Source organism: Pongo abelii, chromosome 9 (assembly GCF_028885655.2).
Source record: "Pongo abelii isolate AG06213 chromosome 9, NHGRI_mPonAbe1-v2.0_pri, whole genome shotgun sequence".
In the NCBI taxonomy this organism is placed as follows: domain Eukaryota; kingdom Metazoa; phylum Chordata; class Mammalia; order Primates; family Hominidae; genus Pongo; species Pongo abelii.
The window spans coordinates 116,914,236-116,935,285 of NC_071994.2; the positions used below are offsets into that span (position 1 = coordinate 116,914,236).

Below are 21,050 nucleotides of genomic sequence, written 5' to 3' on the forward strand. Positions count from 1 at the left end.
GATCGCCTGAGCCCAGTAGGTCGAGGCTGCAATGAGCCGTGATTGCACCACTGCACTCCAGCCTAGGCAACAGAGTTAGACTCTGTCTCAAAATATGAAATTAAATGAATGGAATGAAATTGAAATGAAACGAAATAAAAATACTACCAAAGCTGAGAACCATTATCTAAGGACAGTGGTTCTCAAAATGTGGTCCCATGACAGGCAACATCAGCATCACCTGGAAATTTGCTAAAAATCCAAGCCCCACTCCAGACCTACTGAATCGGAAACCTTGGGCATGGATCGAGCAATCTATGTTTTAACAAGACTTCCAGGTGACTGTGATGCACACTAAAGTTCCGAGGTTATACAAAGGAGAAAGAGAGGCAAATCTAACTCCACGACAGTGTGAAGAATGTTTCCGAGCCATGAAATGTCTAAGCCAACTGTCTTTAAATCCCCAGGGACAAGGCTGACAGCTAACACAAATATGTTTTCTCTTTTCTTTTGCTTGACTAAGTAAAAAATGAAATAAGACTGTTAAACCACAGTAAAGAGAATACAAATAAAACTAATAAGGTTCACAATAAGCTTTTATAATAAAAACAACAGGTGAGCCTAGTTAAAAACATCCCAATTATTCAAAAATCTGAACTAAAAAATACTTAAATAGTAAACGGCTTTTGTTTTTTTTTTTTTGGTTTTTTGTTTGTTTGTTTTAATTAGAGACGAGGGTCTCACTATGTTGCTCAAGCTAGTCTCAAACTTCTGGCCTCAAACAATCCTCCCACCTCTGCCTTCCAAGGTGCTGGGATTACAAGTGTGAGCCACTGTGCCTGGTGGATTTTTGTCTCTGAAATTCAGAGTTCTTGGCTAAGGAATAGCTCTGTTAACATGTTATCAAAGATATTTATAAAAAACATCTAAACATTTTAATTCAAATAACAAAGAAAACTGAACTAGAGGCTTAAAGTTAAGTAAAACAGTTCTGAAAATGCTTAGCATCAAAACAAGGTAGTTCTTTTGAGTTTTAAAATGTGCATCACGAACTACACTGCAAGATTATAATATCCTAATTAATTTAGTAATAAATGACCAAATCCTTTAAATATGCATTTTAAAATGATTTACTGCATTTTAGTGTGAATGTTAGTAATCAAAATATCTTTAGTGGGAATATAAAATATTTGTTTTAACTTAACTTCCACATCTTAGACATACAATTATTATATAGAAATGAGATACAGTGGTACTTACTTGTGATATGTTGGTACAACATCATGGAACAAATGGAAGATATTCCTCACTGAGTAGAAAAGTTGAACAGCACTAAAAAGAAAACATAGACTTAAGAGAAATGCCTAAGAATACACTAAAAATAAGAAAAAAATTTAAACTAAGTGCATCTTCCGTGAGAGTCACAAGCTAAAACTACAGTTGCAGAGAACACCTGCCTTGGTTGCTGGAAAACACCATTAATCTAGATGGAAATATAGTCTCAACCAGTATTTACTAACCAGACTACAATTCTAAACACCTGGATGCATTAATGATTGTTAAGAAGAGGAGCATTCAACCCAAAGCCTCTTTTCTATTTATCAATTTCTGTTCTGCCAGTACCCAAAGTATCCCTTCAGTAACAAATGGAGCTAAGCCTCAAGCAAATGTCACCTACTCACTGATGCACTCTGCAAAGGGCAAGGTATCAATAAAAGCACTCGCTTGGTTCTTTTGGAATCAGTCTGACTTTCAGCTTTCACCTTTTCTCCTTCTTACCTCAATGCAAGGAGGTGAATCAACATTCCTAGGATAGAATCTAGCCCTCAAGATTTTTTGCCCTTTAAATCTAGCCTTAAAACACCTACAGATTATTATGAAAATGCACTTTTAAAAGGCAAACATAAGGTTTGTGTAACTTACCTCTACATAAGAATATCTTAAGCTATGTACCTTAAAAGCTTACAGGGATTTCATAAATATTTAGGAAAATAAGTCACACCCAAAAACCCTGTTACTATTTGTTTATTATAATACCTGATTAAATTATTTCATTTTTGCTGCAGGAGCTGCTGTTTGAGTTTGATAATGAAAAAGGGGGTTGTTGTATTGTAGCTGTGGTTTTGTTTGTCCTGTTAAAAACTATTACTTTTAGTGGAAAGAATGTCCATAGTTAGTCAGTATAAAAATACTGTTTGGTGTTTTGTGTTCTCAAAAAATTTAAGAAATATTGCCCTCATCTCTAACTTCTGGTCTGATATATTTCAGGAGAGTGCCATGTGAAGAAACAGTCTTGTATTCATTTTGCCAACCGTCACTCCTATATTCATTTCTTCCTTCTTACAATTAACTTTGAATGGACATGTGAATGTAATGATTCATTAAAGCCAGGGAAGTATCTTGGGAGACATGTTCTTCCTAGAGCAGAATAAAATAAAGAGGTTTGCTCATATGTGAGATAAAAATTAAACTTGGGAAGTCCATCTAAAGATGCAATTTGATTGGGCCAAATCCTAACTGAAACTGTTTTCTCTATGAGGATAGGAAGAATGAAATTGCTAAATGCAGATTCAAACTAAAGAAGCTTTTATAAACCTGCTCTGCAATCAACTTGGTCCACGCTCTGCCATTTTCTTCTCAATTTAGTCTAGGAGTAGGGAAGAAGCTTATTAAACAAAAACAGATTCCGTATAAGATAATGGAAGAGAATGTAATTTAATATGAATGCAATATAGATTAGAAGTCATCTTGAAAGAGTGAAGCCAGATCCTTGGCATGTTCCATTCTTTTCCTTCTACCTTTGGCTGCCTAACAAATTGTTATTGCTTCAAATATAAACATTTAAAATATAAATGAATTAGGGACTGGGTTTCAAAAGGTAAAAAGAATGTTAAGCTAAAGAGCCTGAGCAAGCTGGAATAGAAAATATGACTATTATCCACTGCCAACACAATAATAAACATTTGAGTATTAATCATTTTCCAGGTAGGATTCTAAGTTCTTTGCATGTGTTTTCTCATATAATATCAGTCAATTCAAACAAAAAGTAAAAATTCAACAACAATTGAAGAACTTTTTGTTAAAAAGTGATTAACAATTTTTAATGTCAAAAAAATCCATTTGTCCATCCATACAAGGGCATCTACTTCTTATACCTTGCTCAAACATCTATGCTATTGCAAATAAAAGTCAGAGATAGATATAAATCTGTGTGATGCACTGGGTTTTTGTTTTGTTTTTTTTTCCAGAAAAAGCATTAACTTCTAGGATATGAAAACCCAAAGAATTCCAGCTAATTTTCCTGATAAACATTTAGTTAGATATGCATTTAACCAAGTCATTGCCATTTTCACACAACCCAGAATTCATACCATTGGTCACTACTGGTTGTTGCTTCTAGTAAAGTCTGATAGGCAAGTTCCATTAATTTCTTCACAGATTCACTGATACGGCATGTGGGCAAGGAAAAGGAATGTTGGTCCAATGTATTTTCAGGCTCTAAATTCATCACTTCATTGTACTGAGTATTGGACACTTTCTGTACTTCCAGTTTGTTATCCTCATCAGGAGTGGGTAACTCCGGCACATTTATCTTAGAATCAGGAATAATCTAAGATTCAAACACAAAAATATAGAAAATATGTTTTCAGAATAATTCAAATATAAGCACATAGCCGGGCATGGTGGCTCATGCCTGTAATCCCAGCACTTTGGGAGGCTGAGGCGGGCAGATCACGAGGTCAGGAGATCGAGACCATCCTGGCTAACACAGTGAAACCCCGTCTCTACTAAAAATACAAAAAATTGGCCGGGCGTGGCAGCGTGCACCTGTAGTCCCAGCTACTCGGGAGGCTGAGGCCAACCCGGGAGGCGGAGCTTGCAGTGAGCGGAGCTTGTAGTGAGCTGAGATCGTGCCACTGCACTCCAGCCTGGGCGACAGAGCAAGAATCCGTCTCAAAAAAAACAAATATAAGCACACAGTGAAGAATAAGATACTGCTTGCTTTCATGATACAGCTACGGCTCTACAGAGTAATTGAAAGATTTCAATAAATATGACAATATTTTAATGACTGCTGAATCCTAGATGAAAGCATGTCATAAGTGATAAACAATTCCCTTAATCCCCTTTACTGTGACATTCTTCTAAGCACTCTTTTTGAGACAGGGTCTTGCTCTGTCACCCAGCCTGGAGTGCAGTGGCACAATCATAGCTCACTGTAGCTTCAACCTCCCACGTAGCTGGGACTACAGGCACCCACCACACCCAGCTAATTTACTTTTATTTCTAGTAGAGAAAAGGTCTTGCTGTATGGCCCAGGCTGGTCTCGAACACCTGAACTCAAGTCATCCTCCTCCTTGGCTTCCCAAAGTGCATGGATTATAAGCATGAGCAAACGCACCCGGCCCCAAGCATTCTTAATCTTGGCTGAAACAGCGAGGCTGTGCAACTGGCCTAAGATTTCAGCTAAATAAAAAGACCTTCAAAAATCATGTCTCATACTAGACTATTAGTATTACAGAACAGCATAATTTGGGGTTCCATTGTCTAGATTCTTGAACAAATTATTTTGTACTAGGCACATGTGTTGGCTTAGTCTAAGAAATAACTCATTCAAACTAGCATATCCTCCCCTTATTAAAAAAAAAAAAGAAAGCTTCAATCGAAAATTTCCTTTGTTGGGACTAAATGAAAGAACAGTAGGCTGTGAATGTGAAAACAGTAATATTTTTTACCCTAACTTTTAACAAAGTCATTTAACCTCTCTGGATCTCAATTTTCTCATTGTAAAATAAATAATATACTAATAATGGCTTTCGAACCTTGTTTCTCAAAGATGCTTCAGGGATTAAAAAAAAAAAAAGATTAAGCATGTAGAGGCAGCAGGCAAGAATAACAACTTTGCATATACTGGACTTTGACAGAGATTTTCTGGCAGAAAATGTTCAAAGTCTAATAAAACTATTTAAGTCAGTGGACTTGGCTTTCTAATCTGTAAAATGGTACAATAATATCTACTTTAGAGAGCTGTTATGAAGTTTAAATGAGAATACAAATATCAGGAACTGGGTAGTCAAAAATTATGGCTAAGATTAGAATGATGATGAAAAAATTTACTTACAGAGATGATTTAAAATGCTAATCTTTGTCTGAAAAATAGTGGGCCTGCATACATAAGAGTCGAAAAGGTAACTTCATGACGAGGGCAAAGGAAACTAAGACAGAAGAACGTTAGACCTAATAAGATGTCTCTTAAGACAAAATGTAAAAACCAAACAACAACAAAAAACACAACTATAGATCTTTTGGGAAAACAGTGAGTACACATAGGGGAATAAAGAGAATTGAGAAACAGACCATGAAAAGCAATTAAGTTGAAAATGTTTTTTAGAAAAGGGAAGAGGAGCTTTTTTCAAACTTGGGAAGTTTAGAAAATCTAATTCCAGGCCCTAAATGCCAAGAGAAAGAACCAGCTGGAATCTAAAGCAGTGGTTCTCAATCAGGCACAATTCTGTCTTAAAGGGGGCATTTGGCAATGTCTGGAGATATTTTTGCTTGTCACGACTGGAAGAGGTGCTACTAGAATCTAGGGAACAGAGGTCCGGGATGCTGCTAAATATCCCATAGGACAGTCCCCCACAGCAAAGAATTATCTGGTCCCAAATGTTAACACTGCCACTGCTGAGACGTCCTGACCTAGAGGAAGCTACATTAGGATTTGATTACTCAGGAAAAATGCAGTTTTACAAACTCTCAAAATTACTTGAGTAGGAAACTCAGATTATCTAGTTCAATTCTCTCACAGTACAGAAGAGGAAAATGAGGTTCAACAAGGTGAGAAGATTAAGCCCAGAGTCACAGAGCAATTCAACAGTAATGCTGTTTACATCAAGGAGTTGTGAGATATATATGAATTCATTTATCAAAGGTAATCAGTAAGCACATGAGCACTGAGTACATAGTAGTAGTATGTATGTACCAGGTATTTTCTTAGAGCTGGAGATATAACAGTAAACAAAAGAGTCAAAAAAACAAAACAAAACAAAACAAAAACAAAAGTCTACCCTCATGGAGCTTACTTTCTCGAGGGAGAAACAATAAACAATTCACATAAAATGTTGGTTGATGATAAACAATAAAAAGAAAAATACACCAAGGAAGGGGTACAGGAAACAGGGGAGGTTATAATTTTTTTTAAGTGATCAGAAAGTACTTTTTAAAAAGCAAATCATGTGATCTGCGGTAAGAATATTCCATGCAGAGGTAACAAGTGGTTCAGAGATTCTGAAACAAACTAGGCCTAGCACATTCAAGGAACAGAAATAAGTCCAGGGTGCCTGCAGCACAGTGAAGGATGAATGCAATAGAAAATAGAGTCAGAGAGGCAATAGGAGGCAGATCAGATAAGGCCTTGTAGTCCACTGTAAGGCTACTGGGTCTTCTCTAAATCAGATGGGAGGACACTGGACTTTCTGCAGAAGAGTGACATAATCAATTGATATTTATGTTAAAAGAAACCACAGCCCAATTCAAGGTATATACATTATTTCATACATGTAAGATATGAAAAAAAAAAAGGTCAAAGGTCCACTGCCTTTACAGGTAATTATTTATATCCTTTTTATTTACCTTTTTATTATTTTAACTTTAAAACTAGTCTCTCTATTAGATGAAATCAACACTTTCATAATAGGATATAATTTCTGGACATAATGTAGCCCAAGTGTACCTTCACAAAGTTGTGTCCTAAAACCTTCAGAAATAAAGATGAGAATAATCTACTGTCTCACTTCAACAATAATAATCCATTACATGTATGTAGACTTTTTCAATTTATACAAGGCTTTCATGTGCATTATCTTATCTGCACCTCACAATACCCAATAGAAGAGATGGAGATTAGGACCACTTTAAAGGGGACAAAACCAATGTAAAAAAGATTAATAACTTGACTCAGCTCAACAACCGTCATCCTCTCTTCCACTTTACTATATGCATCTCAAAATGAGTTGCTTTCTCATATACAATGCAATATAACCCTGGTACCTTCACAGTGTTATGAATTTCAGAGGTCATTAGATTTCTGGCTGCCACAATCACATCCTGGCACTTCTTGTTTGCAAAATGAGAATTGATGTTACGAGCGTATTTCAGCAAATCTGTAGTATCTCCTTTTAAAAATCTCATTTCCTTTAGGGCATTTTCAAATTCTTCGGTGGATTGTATGATCTGAGATACACAAGAAAAAAAAGAGAAGAATCATATACATATATTCCATTACAATATTAGAACTTCAAATCCAATGTATAAAAAAATAAGGACCAAGCTGGTCATTTAAGTTTTAGAATGGACTATCAATTACTAGGTATAAAAATATACATATTTCCAGCCTTAAATTCATTAGAAAGAATATCTTCAATAGAAATGTCTGACTCTACTTAGTAAAAATACAAAGATCTTTAAAATAAATATACTTATTTTAGCATTCAAGGAAACACTAAAAAGAAGCAAAAAGTAAAATGTCACACAATAGCTATTTTAGCTGATATAAGTATAAGTGAACATAAAGAAAATATATTCAATAAGAAAACAAACTTCTGCAGTTAAAGAGGTAGGAAGCCAGGAGAAAAATGAAGTTATATGGAATTTGTCTCTATTCCTTATTAATAATTTACTTAAAGGTATAACTAAAGAACAAACTATCTCCAAGGAAAAACAAAAGACAGCAATAACAATCAACAGTGTCTTAAAACCTTCTGTGCTATCTCGGCTCTTTACCTCTTCATATTGCTGTAATTTGCTGCTATTTGTTGGAATCGAATAAACCAAACAGTTTTTGATGAGGTACTCAGACAAGTCCTCCCAGATCATGTCTCCAAGCATCTCAGCCAATGGGACAGTAGATGTTTTTTCATTTTCCAGGTCAGTGTCAAGTGGCAAATCTGAATTTTTTAAAAAAAGAAGTTTTAAACAAGAAACCATTCGCAGTCCTGGAATATTCTTAGGTTTTCTAGAATTCTTTAATTTTAAGATGATGGGGAAGAAAACAGCACAGATAATTCTACAGCCTTCTCAACTGACTGCGTAGGACGAATCATGACACACAATTATTATTATTTTATTTTCACTGCTCAGATGAATTGTCTGTACTATATTACTGCCTGTACTCTGTAACAATGAGGTATTAAGCCATCTACATTATAATCATCTAGTGCTAAGCTGCTGATTTGATTGTATGACAAGCACTCAGAAGTTCTGCATTCTAACTTGAAACTAGTTTAGAATAAAATCTCACTTATTTAATAATGAATAAACATACTTTTTCATCTCTGCATAGAATCTGTTTGTACTTTACAGTAAAACACAACTAGTTTATAAAATAGAATATTTCAATACCTCCTCTACAGTGTATGTTATGGTGCATTTTTCCAACACATATTGAGGATATTGTTTAGAATATCCTATTAATCAATTAAATAATAGTTAAGAACCAGGTGCCAATGTAGAAGGAAGAGGATTCATAAAAGAGACTAGCTGTTATGAGCCTAGTTCTGATTCACAAAGGAAGACTTAGGGGATTAAGGCCTTAGAAGAGCAGGGCACAGTGACAAAGCCATTCAGGAGGCTGAGGTGGGAGGATCACTTGGGCCTAGGAGTTCAAATCCAGCCTGGGCAACATAGCAAGATCAAGTCTCTTTAAACACACACACACACACACACACACAAAGATCAAGTCTCTTTAAACACACACACACACACACACACACACACACACACACACACCCCTTAGAAGAAAGTGAACATATTATCTCAAAGCCTTTAAGATACCTCACAACATCTAAAGTCTAGTCTGCATTGTCCAATATGATAGCCACCAACCACATTTTGCTACTAAAAACTTAAAATGTGGCTAGTGTGACTGAGAAATTCAACTTTTTAAAGTTTTAATTAACTGAAATTTAAGTTTAAAAATAGAAGCAGGGGGTGTGTGCTTATAAAGGGGCAGCAAAAAGGAGCTTTGTGGTTTTGGAACAGTTCTGTATCTTGATTGTAGTGGTGGTTACATGAATTTACACATATGAAAAAATTGCACAGAACTACAGAAACACACACACAAGCATGTAAAACTGGTGAAATCTAAATAAACTCTATGAATTGTACCAATGTCAATTTCCTGGTTTTGATATTGCACTATACTGCACTATATATTACTATATAATATTTAAGATGTTAACACTGTAGAAAATTGAGTGGAGGCATGAGACCTCTCTGTAATTTTTGAATGGAAAAAAATTTTTAAAGCAGCAGTATAAAATACTTTTCCATTAAACACAGTTCCATTGTTTTGATAGAACTACATTTAACTGCAACCACTGCATCACATAAAATGATACTGTTGTATTGTCAAGCACTCAACAGGCACAAATGTCATTTCTAGTATTTCATATGATACATTGCCGAACCAGTCAGTGTCAACAGACTGATTCCAACATGATTTTTTTCTCCAGACTGATTCTATCACAGTTCTTTTCCTCCATGCACTAATATAACATTGTAATGTGTTTATTTGAATATTTTATGCATAGAGCGCAAGTTATGGTGATACCTACATAAATTGTAATAGGTAGTTAAACTGAAATACTTATTTTAGTTATGATATTATTCTTTTTCTAGATTAAGAAAATATGTACAAATTTTTAAGTTTACAACAAAGCATACTATTGATACAGTCAAGTAAAGATGGAGAAGCTGGTAGTACCACTGAAAGAGCAAAGGTAAAAAAGACTAGAAGAAAGTATGTCACAAATTTCACAATCAGTGGCAGCTGCAGTTTGCTACAACAGAGCAAAACAAAAAAAGCTGCTTGCTTGTTGTATACAAAACATTTTTTTTCTTTTTTTTTTTTTTGAGATGAAGTTTTGCTCTTGTTGCCCAGGCTGGAGAGCAATGACGCGATCTCAGCTCACTGCAACCTCCACCTCCCGGGTTCAAGCAATTCTCCTTCCTCAGCCTCCCAAGTAACTGGGATTACAGGCGCCCGCCACCACGCCCAGCAAATTTTTGTATATTTAGTAGAGATGGGGTTTCACCATTTTGACCAGGCTGGTCTTGAACTTCTGACCTCAGGTGATCCACCCGCCTTGGCCTCCCAAAGTGCTGGGATTACAGGCGTGAGCCACCGTGCCTGGCTACAAAACATTTTTTAAGACAATAAAGTGAACAATATTAAGGGACATTTTCAGCAAATACATTAGGAATTTGATGCTTCCTGTGAAAAAAGAATTGACAAAATTAGTCACCTGAAATTAGAATTAAATGTCCAATAAAAAATGTGATTTTAACAGGACCTGAACTTCTAACTTTCACCAGCTATAAAATAACTTGGATTCTTGCACAAAAAAGAAAATCCTTTTTAAATGGGGAGATGGCAAAAGAAGTGATCTTGTTTTGTTTTTTTTTTAATTTTCTTAAAACCTACAAGGAAAAGACATTTTTTTTAATGTAAAAGATTTTCAATGAAGCAACCACAGAATACTGTCCATAAAATATAATATCTTTCTAACAATATCAAAGATCAATTGATTCAATTTCTGGAAAACTGCAAATACTTTTCTTTTTTTTTTTTTTTTTTTTAGTGTTTATTTTATGCACAAAGAGCCATCGTGGTTTTTTATTAGGTAGATGCCTTGGATAATCCTTTCAAGGAAGATCACTTAGTCCAACTTAATGAAACCAATATCCTTCGCATACTGACGGAGACACTGGCGGCACATACTGAGGCCATATTTCCGGATCAGACCATGCTGGCTTAAGCAGACACGACAAAAGCGAGAATCCTGGCCGAATTTTCACCAGTGGCTCCAGTACAGCTGCTGGTGACCTATCTTGCTCTCAGAAGTGCGATGAGATAAAAAGGCCAATACTTTTCTTTAGCTTTAAATCATACTTTTGATACATTTTTTCTAAAGGGACTTCCAAATTTGCAAAGAAATATTACCAATTCACAGCCTAAAAAAATCAATCTCACTGCACAGTTTTTGTCTGTTTTGCATAGGTAATTTTAATCTTTCACATTTGTCAAAGAATTTCAGCAAGATATGAAAAAATTAATTTTTATTACAATGAATAGTGTTTTAGTTCTATGTTAGAGGAAAAAAGTCCAGATTTATTGGAATTTTAAAACAAAAGACTGGCTGGGCGCAGTGGCTCATGCCTGTAATCCCAGCACTTTGGGAGCCAAGGCGGGCAGATTACGAGGTCAAAAGTTCGAGACCAGTCTGACCAACACGGTGAAACCCCGACTCTACTAAAAATACAAAAATTAGCCGGACGTGGTGGCGTGCACCTGTAATCCTAGCTACTCAGGAGGCTGAGGCAGAACTGCTTGAACCCAGGAAGTGGAGGTTGCAGTGAGCTGAGATTGTGCCACTGCACTCCAGCCTGGGCGATAAAGCGAGACTCCATCTCAAAAAAAAAAAAGAGAAGGCTAATGACTCCCTTATTGCTTCACTCTATCACGTGATAGATACCTGTGTTCAGTTTTTTATCTGAAACATACTCTATAAAAAGTTTAATGAACATTGTTAAAAGCATTCAGTTTACATACATGCAAATACTATAAATTATTGCTGGTTAATGGAACTGTTTAAAGAAACAGAAGACAATAAATATGATGAACTTATGTTCTTTGCCAATGCTCATTAGTTGAATCTGGAAGGGTTTTAGAAACATTTACTACACTGTTATCTTCAAGGCTTTGTTAAAACAAAAGAAATGCTTGCCAAATATTCAAATAATCAAAGATAAAAAAATGGCAAAAAACTTTTGTTTTCGTACTTACATCACACTGCACATGAACAAGATGTGTGTGTGGGTGTGTGTGTGTATTTGCCAAATACATATACACACACAACTGTTACGGACTGAATTGTGTCCCTGCCGAAATTCATATGTTGAAGCCCTAGCCCCCAATGTGACTAGATTTGGATATACAGGCATACTTCATTTTATTGTGTTTTGCTTTAATGTGCTTCACAGATACTGGTTTTTGGGGTTTTATTTTCAAATTGAAGATTTGTGGCAACCCTGCATTAAGCAAGTCTATGAGCACCATTTTGTCCAAGAGCATGCGCTCACTTCATATATCTGTGTCACATTCTGGCAATTCTCACAATATTTCAAACTTTTTCATGATTTGACGTTACCATTGCAATTGTTTTGAGATGCCATGAACCACTCATGTAAGACAGTGAACTTAACAAATGTTGCGTGTGTTCTGACTACTCCACTAACCAGCCACCCCTTTCCCTCATACCCCAACTCTTTCCACTCATGTCTCTATCTCCTAGGGTTTCCCTATTCCCTGAGACACAATACTGAAATTAGACCAACTAATAACCCTACAATGGCTTATACGTGTTCAAGTGAAAGAGTCACACATCTCTCACTTTATATCAGAAGCTAGAAAAGATAAAACTTAGTGATGAAGGCATGTCAAAGGCTCAGAGAAGTCAAAAACTAGGCCTCTTGCACCAGTTAGTCAAGTTTTGAATTCAAAGGAAAAGACTGGGTTTTTTTAGTGTAAACATTACTTTTATTTACTTATGTATTTACCTTTACTTTTTTTTTTTAACTTTTATATTAAGTTCAGGAGTACATGTGCAGGTTTGTTATATAGGTAAACTTGTGTCATGGGGGTTTGTTGTATAGATTATTGCATCACCCAGGTATTAGGCCTAGAACCCATTAGTTATTTTTCCTGATCCTTGTCCTCCTCTCACCCCCACCCTCCAGTAGGCCCCAGTGTGTGTTGTTCCCCAATATGTGTCATGTGTGTTCATCACTTAGCTCCCACTTATAAGTGAGGACATGCGGTATTTGGTTTTCTGTTCCTGAGTTGGTTGGAAAAGCTCTTGAAGGAAATGAAAAGTGTATTAAAAGTGTATTAGTGAACACATGGATTATAAAGTAAAACAATCTTATTTATGGAGAAAGTTTTGTTTTTTGTTTTGTTTTGTTTTTTGAGATAAAATCTTGCTCTGTCACCCAGGCTGGAGTGCAATGGCATGATCTCAGCTCACTGCACCCTCCACCTCCTGGGTCCAAGCAATTCTCTCACCTCAGCCTCCTGAACAGCTTGGATTACAGACGGGTGCCACCATGCCCAGCTAATTTTTTTATTTTTAGTAGAGACAGGGTTTCACCATGTTGGCCAGGCTGGTCTTGAACTCCTGACCTCAAGTGATCCATCTGCCCCGGCCTCCCAAAGTGCTGGGATTACAGGCGTGAGCCACTGTGCCTGGCAATTTATGGAGAAAGTTTGAGTGGTCTGTGTAGAAGCTCAAACCCACCACGGCATTTTCTTAAAGCCAAAACCTAATCCAGAGCAAGGCCTTAACTCTCTTCAATTCTATGAAGGCTCAGAGAGGTGAGGAAGCTGCAGAAGAAAAGGCTGAAGCTAGCAGAGTTTGGTTCATGAGTTTGAAGAAAAGAAGCTGTCTCCGTAATATAAAAGCTCAAGGTGAAGCAGCAAGTGCCAATGGAAAAGCTACACCAAGTTATCCAGCAGACCTAGCTAAGATAACCGACAAAGGTCTCTATACTAAACAATAGATTTTTAGTGTAGACAAAATAGCCTTCTATTGGAAGAACATGCCATCTTGAACTTTTATTGCTAGACAGAAGTCAATACTTGGCTTCAAAGCTTCAAACGACAGGCTGACCCTCTTGTTAGGGACTAATGCTGCTGGTGACTTTAAGATGAAACCATGTTCATCAACCGTTCCAAAAATCCCAGCGCCAGGCCAGGTGCAGTGGCTCACACCTGTAATCCTAGCACTTTGGGAGGCCAAGGCAGGTGGACTGCTTGAGGCCAGGAGTTCGAGATCAGCCTGGACAACATAGTGAAACCCCGTCTCTACTAAAATTACAAAAATTAGCTGGGTGTGGTGGCGCATGCCTGTAATCCCAGCTACTCGGGAGGCTGACGCACGAGAATCGCTTGAACCCAGGAGGCAGAGGTTGCAGTGAGCCGAGATCATGCCACTATACTCCAGCCTGGGCAACAGAGTGAGACTCTGTCTCAAAAAAATTCCCAGGGCTCTTAAGAATTATGCTAAATCTACTCTGCTTGTGCTCTAGAGATAGGATAAAGCCTGGATGGCAACACATCTACAACAGCATGGTTTTTCAGGATATTTTTCAAAAACAGCATGTCTTATTTTCTTTTTTGAGACAGACTCTTGCTCTGTTACCCAGGAGTGCAGTAACGTGAACACAGCTCACTGCAGCCTCCAACTGGGCTCAACTGATCCTCCTGCCTCAGCTTCCCAAGTATCACATGCCACTATGCCTGGCTAATTTTTTATTTTTTTAGTAGAGGCCAGGTATCGCTATGTTACCCAGGCAGGTATCGCTATGTTACCCAAGCAATTCTCTTACCGTGGCCTTCCAAAGCTCTTGGATTACAGGTGTGAGCTACCATGCCCAGCCAATAGCATGGTTTACTGAACATTTTAAGGTCTCTGTTGAGACCTACTCCTCAGAAAAAAAGATTTCTTTCAAAATATAACTGCTTACTGGCAACGCACCTGGTCGCCCAAGAACTCTGATGGAGATAAACAAGGAGATTAATGTGTTTTGATGCCTGCTAACACACCATACATCTGTAGCCTATGAATCAAGGAGTAATTTTGACTTTCAAGTCTTATTACTCAAGAAATAAAATTATAGCTGCCACGGTGATTCCTCTGATGGATCTGAGCAAAATAAAATGAAAATCTTCTAGAAAGGATTCACCCTTCTACATCTCATTAAAAGCATTCATGATTCATGGGAGGAGGTCAAAATAGCAAAATTAACAGGAGTTTGGAAAAAGTTGATTCCAACCCTCATGACTTTGAGGGGTTTAACACTTCAGTTAAAGAAGGAACTGCCAATGTACTAGAAATGGCAAGAGAGCTAGAATCAGAAATAGAGCCTGAAGATATAACTAAATTGCTGCAATCTCATGATAAAACGCGAATGTATGAGGAGTTGTTTCTAGTGGATGAACAAAGAAAGTGGTTTCTTGAGACAGAATCTACTGCTGGTGAAGATGCTGTAAACATTGTTTATATGACAACAAAGCGTTTAGAATAGTCCATAAATTTAGTTGATAAAGCAGTGGCAGGGTGAGAAGACTGACTCCAATTTTGAAAAAAGTTCTACTAGGGGTAAAATGCTATCAATCAGCACTGCATGTTACTGAGAAATCTTTCAAGAAGGGAAGTCAATTGATAAGATAAGCTTCATTGTTGTCTTATTTTAAGAAATTGACGCAGCCATCCAACCTTCAGCAACCACCATCCTGATCAGTCAGCAGCCATCAACATTGAGGCAAGACCCTTCACCAACAAAAAGATTATGACTCACTGAAGGCTCAGATGATCGTTAGCACTTTTTAATAATAATATATTTTTAAATTAAGGTATGTACACTTTTTAGACATAATGCTATAGCACACTTAATAGACGACAGTACAGTGTAACTATAACTTTTATATGCACTGGGAAATCAAAAAATTTATGGGACTCGCTTTATTGGGATACTTACTTTATTGCAGTAGTCTAAAACCAAACCCGCAATATCTCTGAGGTACGCTAGTAGTCCCTTTAAGGAGGTAATTAAGGTTACATGAGGTCATAAGGGTAGAGTCCTGATCCAATACAACTGGTGTCTTTATAAGAAGAGGAAGAGACACGAGGATGCAAATGCACAGAGAAAAAGCCATGCAAAGACACATCAAGAAGGCCATCTGCAAGATAAGAGAGGCTTCAGGAAAAACCAGACCTGCCAATACCAGAAGAGCAATGATGATCAGGAGAACTTAAAACTACGTCATTCAAAAAATAAAAATGTTTATACTGGTGATAAGATATAGGGGAAATAACAGCAACTGTAAAGAATTTGAAAATCCATCATCTGTAATAGGAATTAGACTCATTCTATATGGCTCCACATCATAGAAACAGCATCAATAAAGTAGACATTACAGGGTAGTATATTGTGACAAACTTTTAAAATAACTACCCTAAAGATTTAATTTGCAAAACTGGCATTTTCGTAGTACTATTTAAGAGTACAGGTAAGAAATGTGAGTTTTAAAAAACAAAACAAAACAAAAACCTGCCTGGTACTCAGAACTGCCCAGGGGCAGGATAAAATGCCTCAAGGTCTCTCTCACTATAAGTGTTCAGATTGGCTATCTGACCAATTGACGGAATATTATAGAGGAGATTCAGGCATCTGAGATATTTGGACCAAATCATCTCTCCAATTCCTTCTAATCTTTGGATGCTTTGTTTACAACTTAATTTATATCTAGTGAAAATAAAATTGTATTCCTCCCTAAGGGAAGGCTCTGGGAACAAGAAAAACTACCTTGGATTTCTGAAGTTTATGCAAGCCTTAGGATTTTTTTTCTCTGCTCTCATCAAAACTATAGAAAAGTCCTTGCTTTACATATAGATTATTTATACATAAATATACAGTATATGACTGCCAGGAAGGCCCACAAACAATAGGAGCATTTCTTTTTCACTTTAGCCACAGCAAGAATGGTTAGCTAGGCTATTCAATATGACAGCTGAGAAAAGCACATAGAAGGTAAGTCAAATAGACTTTAAAAAAAAAAAAAAGCAGTATTAAAACACAAGAGACTTCACTTTTAATGGTACAACAACCAAAAACATGATTTAAGGAATACAGAAACTGGCTGTTTCTAGTGTGAATACACAAAGATCAACAGGCTGAAATAGAATTTATTTCCTATGTTAAACCAAGTTTGTTTATATCAGATTAATAGGGGTTTTCATGGAAATATGTAAAACAACACTTGGTTCATTTCTTCTTCTCCTATAATTAAAGCACGAGTTCCAATTTGTGATGGTACTGGGAGTCCAGTGAGAGAAGTGCATCCTAGAATTCAACTAAAATAATATTACAAATACAGAATCTTGGGTACCACTGATGGCCCTACTTGTCAATACAGTGCAGAGAAAGAATGCAAAATAGGCAAAAAAAAAACAAGAAGGCAACTCCTTTGCCCCTATGGCACAATTTACTCACTTTTGATCCTACTTTCTCACACATTATAGGCATTTCTACTTTAAAATAATATTTACTTTTAAAAACAATATTTACTTTTCCAAAATATAAAAGCACTGCCTTGGAGATACATACCTAGAAGCTGTTTCTGGAGCACTTCTAGTACCAGTCTGATCTTTGTAAAAACTTCAGATGGTGATGGATATTCCAAGTTAGTCATTATAGATTCAAAACGAATAATAACTATGTTAGGCTGACTTTCTATCACAGCATGAAGGGATGGGCAAGATGCCAGAGGCCTAAGGATATACTTCAGCAGCATCTGACCTGAAAAATCATATGAACATTCATCAAAAAATCACTATAAGACACTTCTAGGCGAGGCACAGTGGCTCACATCTGTAATCCCAGCACTTTGGGAGGCCAAGGCAGGTGGATCATCTGAGGCCAGCCTGGCCAACATGGTGAGATCCCGTCTCTACTGAAAATACAAAAATTAGCTGGGCATGGTGGCAGGCACCTGTAAATCCCAGCTACTCGGGAGGCTGAGGCAGGAGAACTGCCTGAACCCAGGAGGCAGAGGTTGCAGTAAGCTGAGATCATGCCATTGCACCCCAGCCTGGGCGACAAAAGCGAAACTCCATCTCAAAAAAAACACTTCTAAAAAGTAAGCATGAAAAAAAAAAATATGAATCTTTGAACCTAACAACTACAATACATATACCATGACATTACACACCAACCATTATGCAGTGCAGGTTTTACCACTGAAGTTTCCCAGATTGTCTACAGATTTTTATTTAAATTATTCAAAAACCAAATAAAATAGGAACAGTTGAAAAAAAAAAAAAAAAAAACCCCAATCCCTTAAGAAAAAGGATAATATTTAGGACAATTCTCTTTGATGAATCAAGAGGCCAGACCCTATATTAATACTCTGCAGAGAATATTTTATCATCTTTTCTGTCTTCCCTCTAATACTGGGCCTCAGGAGATTTTGTGTAAATGAAACAAAGTAGCATGCCTTACCAAATGATTTAAGCTTGCTGTGTAGTTCTCCAAGAACAGAAAATGCCAAGAGGACAGAACTGATGGGTGGCATAGGGGTCTTCTCCTCTTTGTGTGATTGTTCAGTGTATAAATGAAGTTCAGTTTGTAGGTAAGATTCCAAACTGCTGGTATCTAAGAAAAAGGAAGAAAAATATCAGCGGTCTCACCAATATGAGATGTTCCCACTTCTATTCCTCAGAGCTCATTCTCTGATATTTCCAATGCAGTTCTATTACAATATACTCCTAATGCAACCAAATATGAATTATGACATATGTGTCCTAGGCATCACTTTAAAAAAGGAAATGACTTTTTGAGGTCAGGTGCAGGGGCTCATGTCTGTGATCCCAGCACTTTGGGAGGCCGAGGCGGGAGGATCACTTGAGCCCAGGAGTTCAAGACCAGCCTGGGCAACGTAGTGAGATGCTGTCTCTAACAAAAAATTTAAAAATTGGTCAGGCATGGTAGCATGCACCTGTGGTCACAGCTACTGGGGACAGGGTGGGAGAAGTAGTTGGGGCTGAGGCGGGAGGATCGCTTCAGCCTGGGAGTTTAAGACTGCAGTGAACTATGATTGAGCTACTGCACTCCAGCCTGGGCGACAGAGCGAGACCCTGTTTCAAAAAAAAAAAAAATTGAGGTCCTAGTTTCACAGACCTTCCTTTCTATGTTCTTTCTGCCAAACAAGTTTAACAAGTAGGGTGTGTTATAACAAATAATTCAACACACCTGCCCTCTTCTCTTAACTAATATTCTACTTGAGAACAGAATCTAAAATTTTCAGGATAACTCCCTTCAAATACCTGACACATATACACATATGCACATGTGTGTCTATGTACACACATATGTATATAATGAATTTGTAGGCCAAAGTGGATATAGGAAAGGGAACAGGGGGAGAAAGTTTCTCTTGAAATACACTAAATTTCAAAATCCAATGTTGGAAAATACACCAGGTACAATAGCATGTCCTTTAAATACAGCCTCTGAAGTTTTACTCTCAGGGCGAACAACACACCAAAGAGGGCTCATACCCAGAGGTAGGCAGAAAGGCTGAGAGCCAAGTAGCATAAATCAAAGCCAGGGCAGAAGTAATCCTATTTCTTCACCTTGCAAAGCACTCCCTAGCTCATTATTTTCCCCAAGGACTGGAAAGAAATTGAGCAAGACCCCTCCTCTACCCACAAGCCTACTGATCCATCTTCTTTCCTAAGCAAAAGAGAGAATGGCTAGATAGCTCCTTTACACTTTCCAGCCAAGATAAACCCGCTAGGATTAGGGCTATCAGGAATGGGCACATCCTACAAGGCAATGGAAACTTAATGCGGTCGCAAATTGCTATCACCTCCTCTAGCACACTCTCACCCCATGACCCCAACTACCCTATCATCTTTTCTCACATTTCTAGGGAACGGGACAGCTAAGAGGGATGTAAGGGAAGCAAGGTGAGGGCACTTTAGGGACCCAGATGAGTTGGTCTTAAGAAAGCATCTTGCTAACACAAGCGCTCAATACAGACATGGAAGATTATGAATGAACCCTCATCTACTAATACAAAAATGTAGAATATATTCAGACACTACACTGGTTCAGGCAGATGAAGCAAAGCAGTCCACCTGAGGTCAGCAGCACCTTTTGACGGTGAGAACTTCCATACAATCAGCTTCTGCCACTCTTCTCCAAGGTGATAAAGTATGTTCTGTTTCTGTATTGTGAGCTCCATGCTGAGAGATTTCAATATTTTTAAATCAAAGCATTTTCTGGATTTTAATAACTTCAAGCATTTCTGTGCCTGGTAATGAAATGGAATCACTGTTAAACATTCCATCCGGACTCAGGGCAATTAGAATATATTTGCATAATGATAAAAAATACAAAAATTACTGAAAACAAGAAGAGCACTTATTGCTCATGCTTTGGGGAGAGCATTTAGTACCTCTTCCAGACGCTGAGCACCAGTGACATACTTCTTCTCTGTTAATGCACAATTATATTCTTCAATAGCAGTGGAAAACTGAAAAGTTAAGTATAATATTTTATACATCCTATTATTTCAAGTCTGTTTGCTTTTAAATATTAAGAAATGCTCCCACTTTCCCTCCCCCTCCCCCTCTCAAAAAAAAAAAAGAAAGAAAGAAAAGAAAATATGAAGACAAAAAAACCCATTATAGTCAGGAGATAGCCATTGAATAATGAGACCTTCCCACCACCAAAACACTAAGGTTCAAGTTGAGTTTACTGACCTCCTGCAACTGTTTAAGCAAACTTAGGACAATGGAGTCTCTTTCCAACTGCTGCTTTAAGTCTGTAAATTCACCGGTTGATACATGAAGATCCCGGCGGACCTAATTCACACATCAAAAACAAGTACTTTTAAGCTATACCATATCTAAGAAATAAAAAATTTAAAGCAAATCAATAAGCTTTACTAGGTCAACATAATTCATGTTGAAATTTAAATGCTAGTTAAGACTGGAATAAAAATCACAGAATGTAGTAGGAAGATACCTTAGAGGTCCAACTAGTCCAAACCCTTATCCTATTGCAAGAATACCCATTCCTCTCAACATAATATCCTCATGTCACCATCTATTCTTAATTTAAGCAGATATCTTTCATCAGAGAGCTCATCCACCTGGATTACTAGAAAGGTATCCCCACTGCCAAGTGATAACTCATTCTAGAGTCAGACAGCTCTATTAGGAATTTCTTTTTTTTAATTGAAACAGGGTCTCACTCTGTTGCCCAGGCTGAAGCGCAGTGGTGCAATCTCAGCTCACTGCAGCCTCAACTTCCCTAGAATCAAGCAATCCTCCCACCTTAGCCCTGCCGAGTAGCCAGAACTACAGGCACGCACCACCACGCCTGGCTAATTTTTGTATTTTTTGATAGAGTTGGAGTTCTGCCATGTTGTCCAGGCTGGTCTTGAA

The 21,050-nt window shown here is 37.4% G+C and overlaps 1 protein-coding gene and 1 pseudogene across 1 annotated transcript in view; both read right to left on the reverse strand.

Moving 5' to 3' along the window:
* ZW10 (zw10 kinetochore protein) overlaps nucleotides 1-21,050 on the reverse strand; it is a 40,633-nt gene that overhangs the window by 7,334 nt on the left and 12,249 nt on the right. The window contains 9 exon segments of the mRNA NM_001131136.2: nucleotides 1,240-1,311; nucleotides 3,351-3,589; nucleotides 7,027-7,209; nucleotides 7,759-7,922; nucleotides 17,203-17,394; nucleotides 18,097-18,249; nucleotides 19,753-19,912; nucleotides 20,057-20,134; nucleotides 20,364-20,465. Of these exon segments, the coding sequence (NP_001124608.1) occupies nucleotides 1,240-1,311; nucleotides 3,351-3,589; nucleotides 7,027-7,209; nucleotides 7,759-7,922; nucleotides 17,203-17,394; nucleotides 18,097-18,249; nucleotides 19,753-19,912; nucleotides 20,057-20,134; nucleotides 20,364-20,465 (1,343 nt within the window).
* LOC129048546 (small ribosomal subunit protein uS14-like) lies at nucleotides 7,929-13,339 on the reverse strand (annotated as a pseudogene).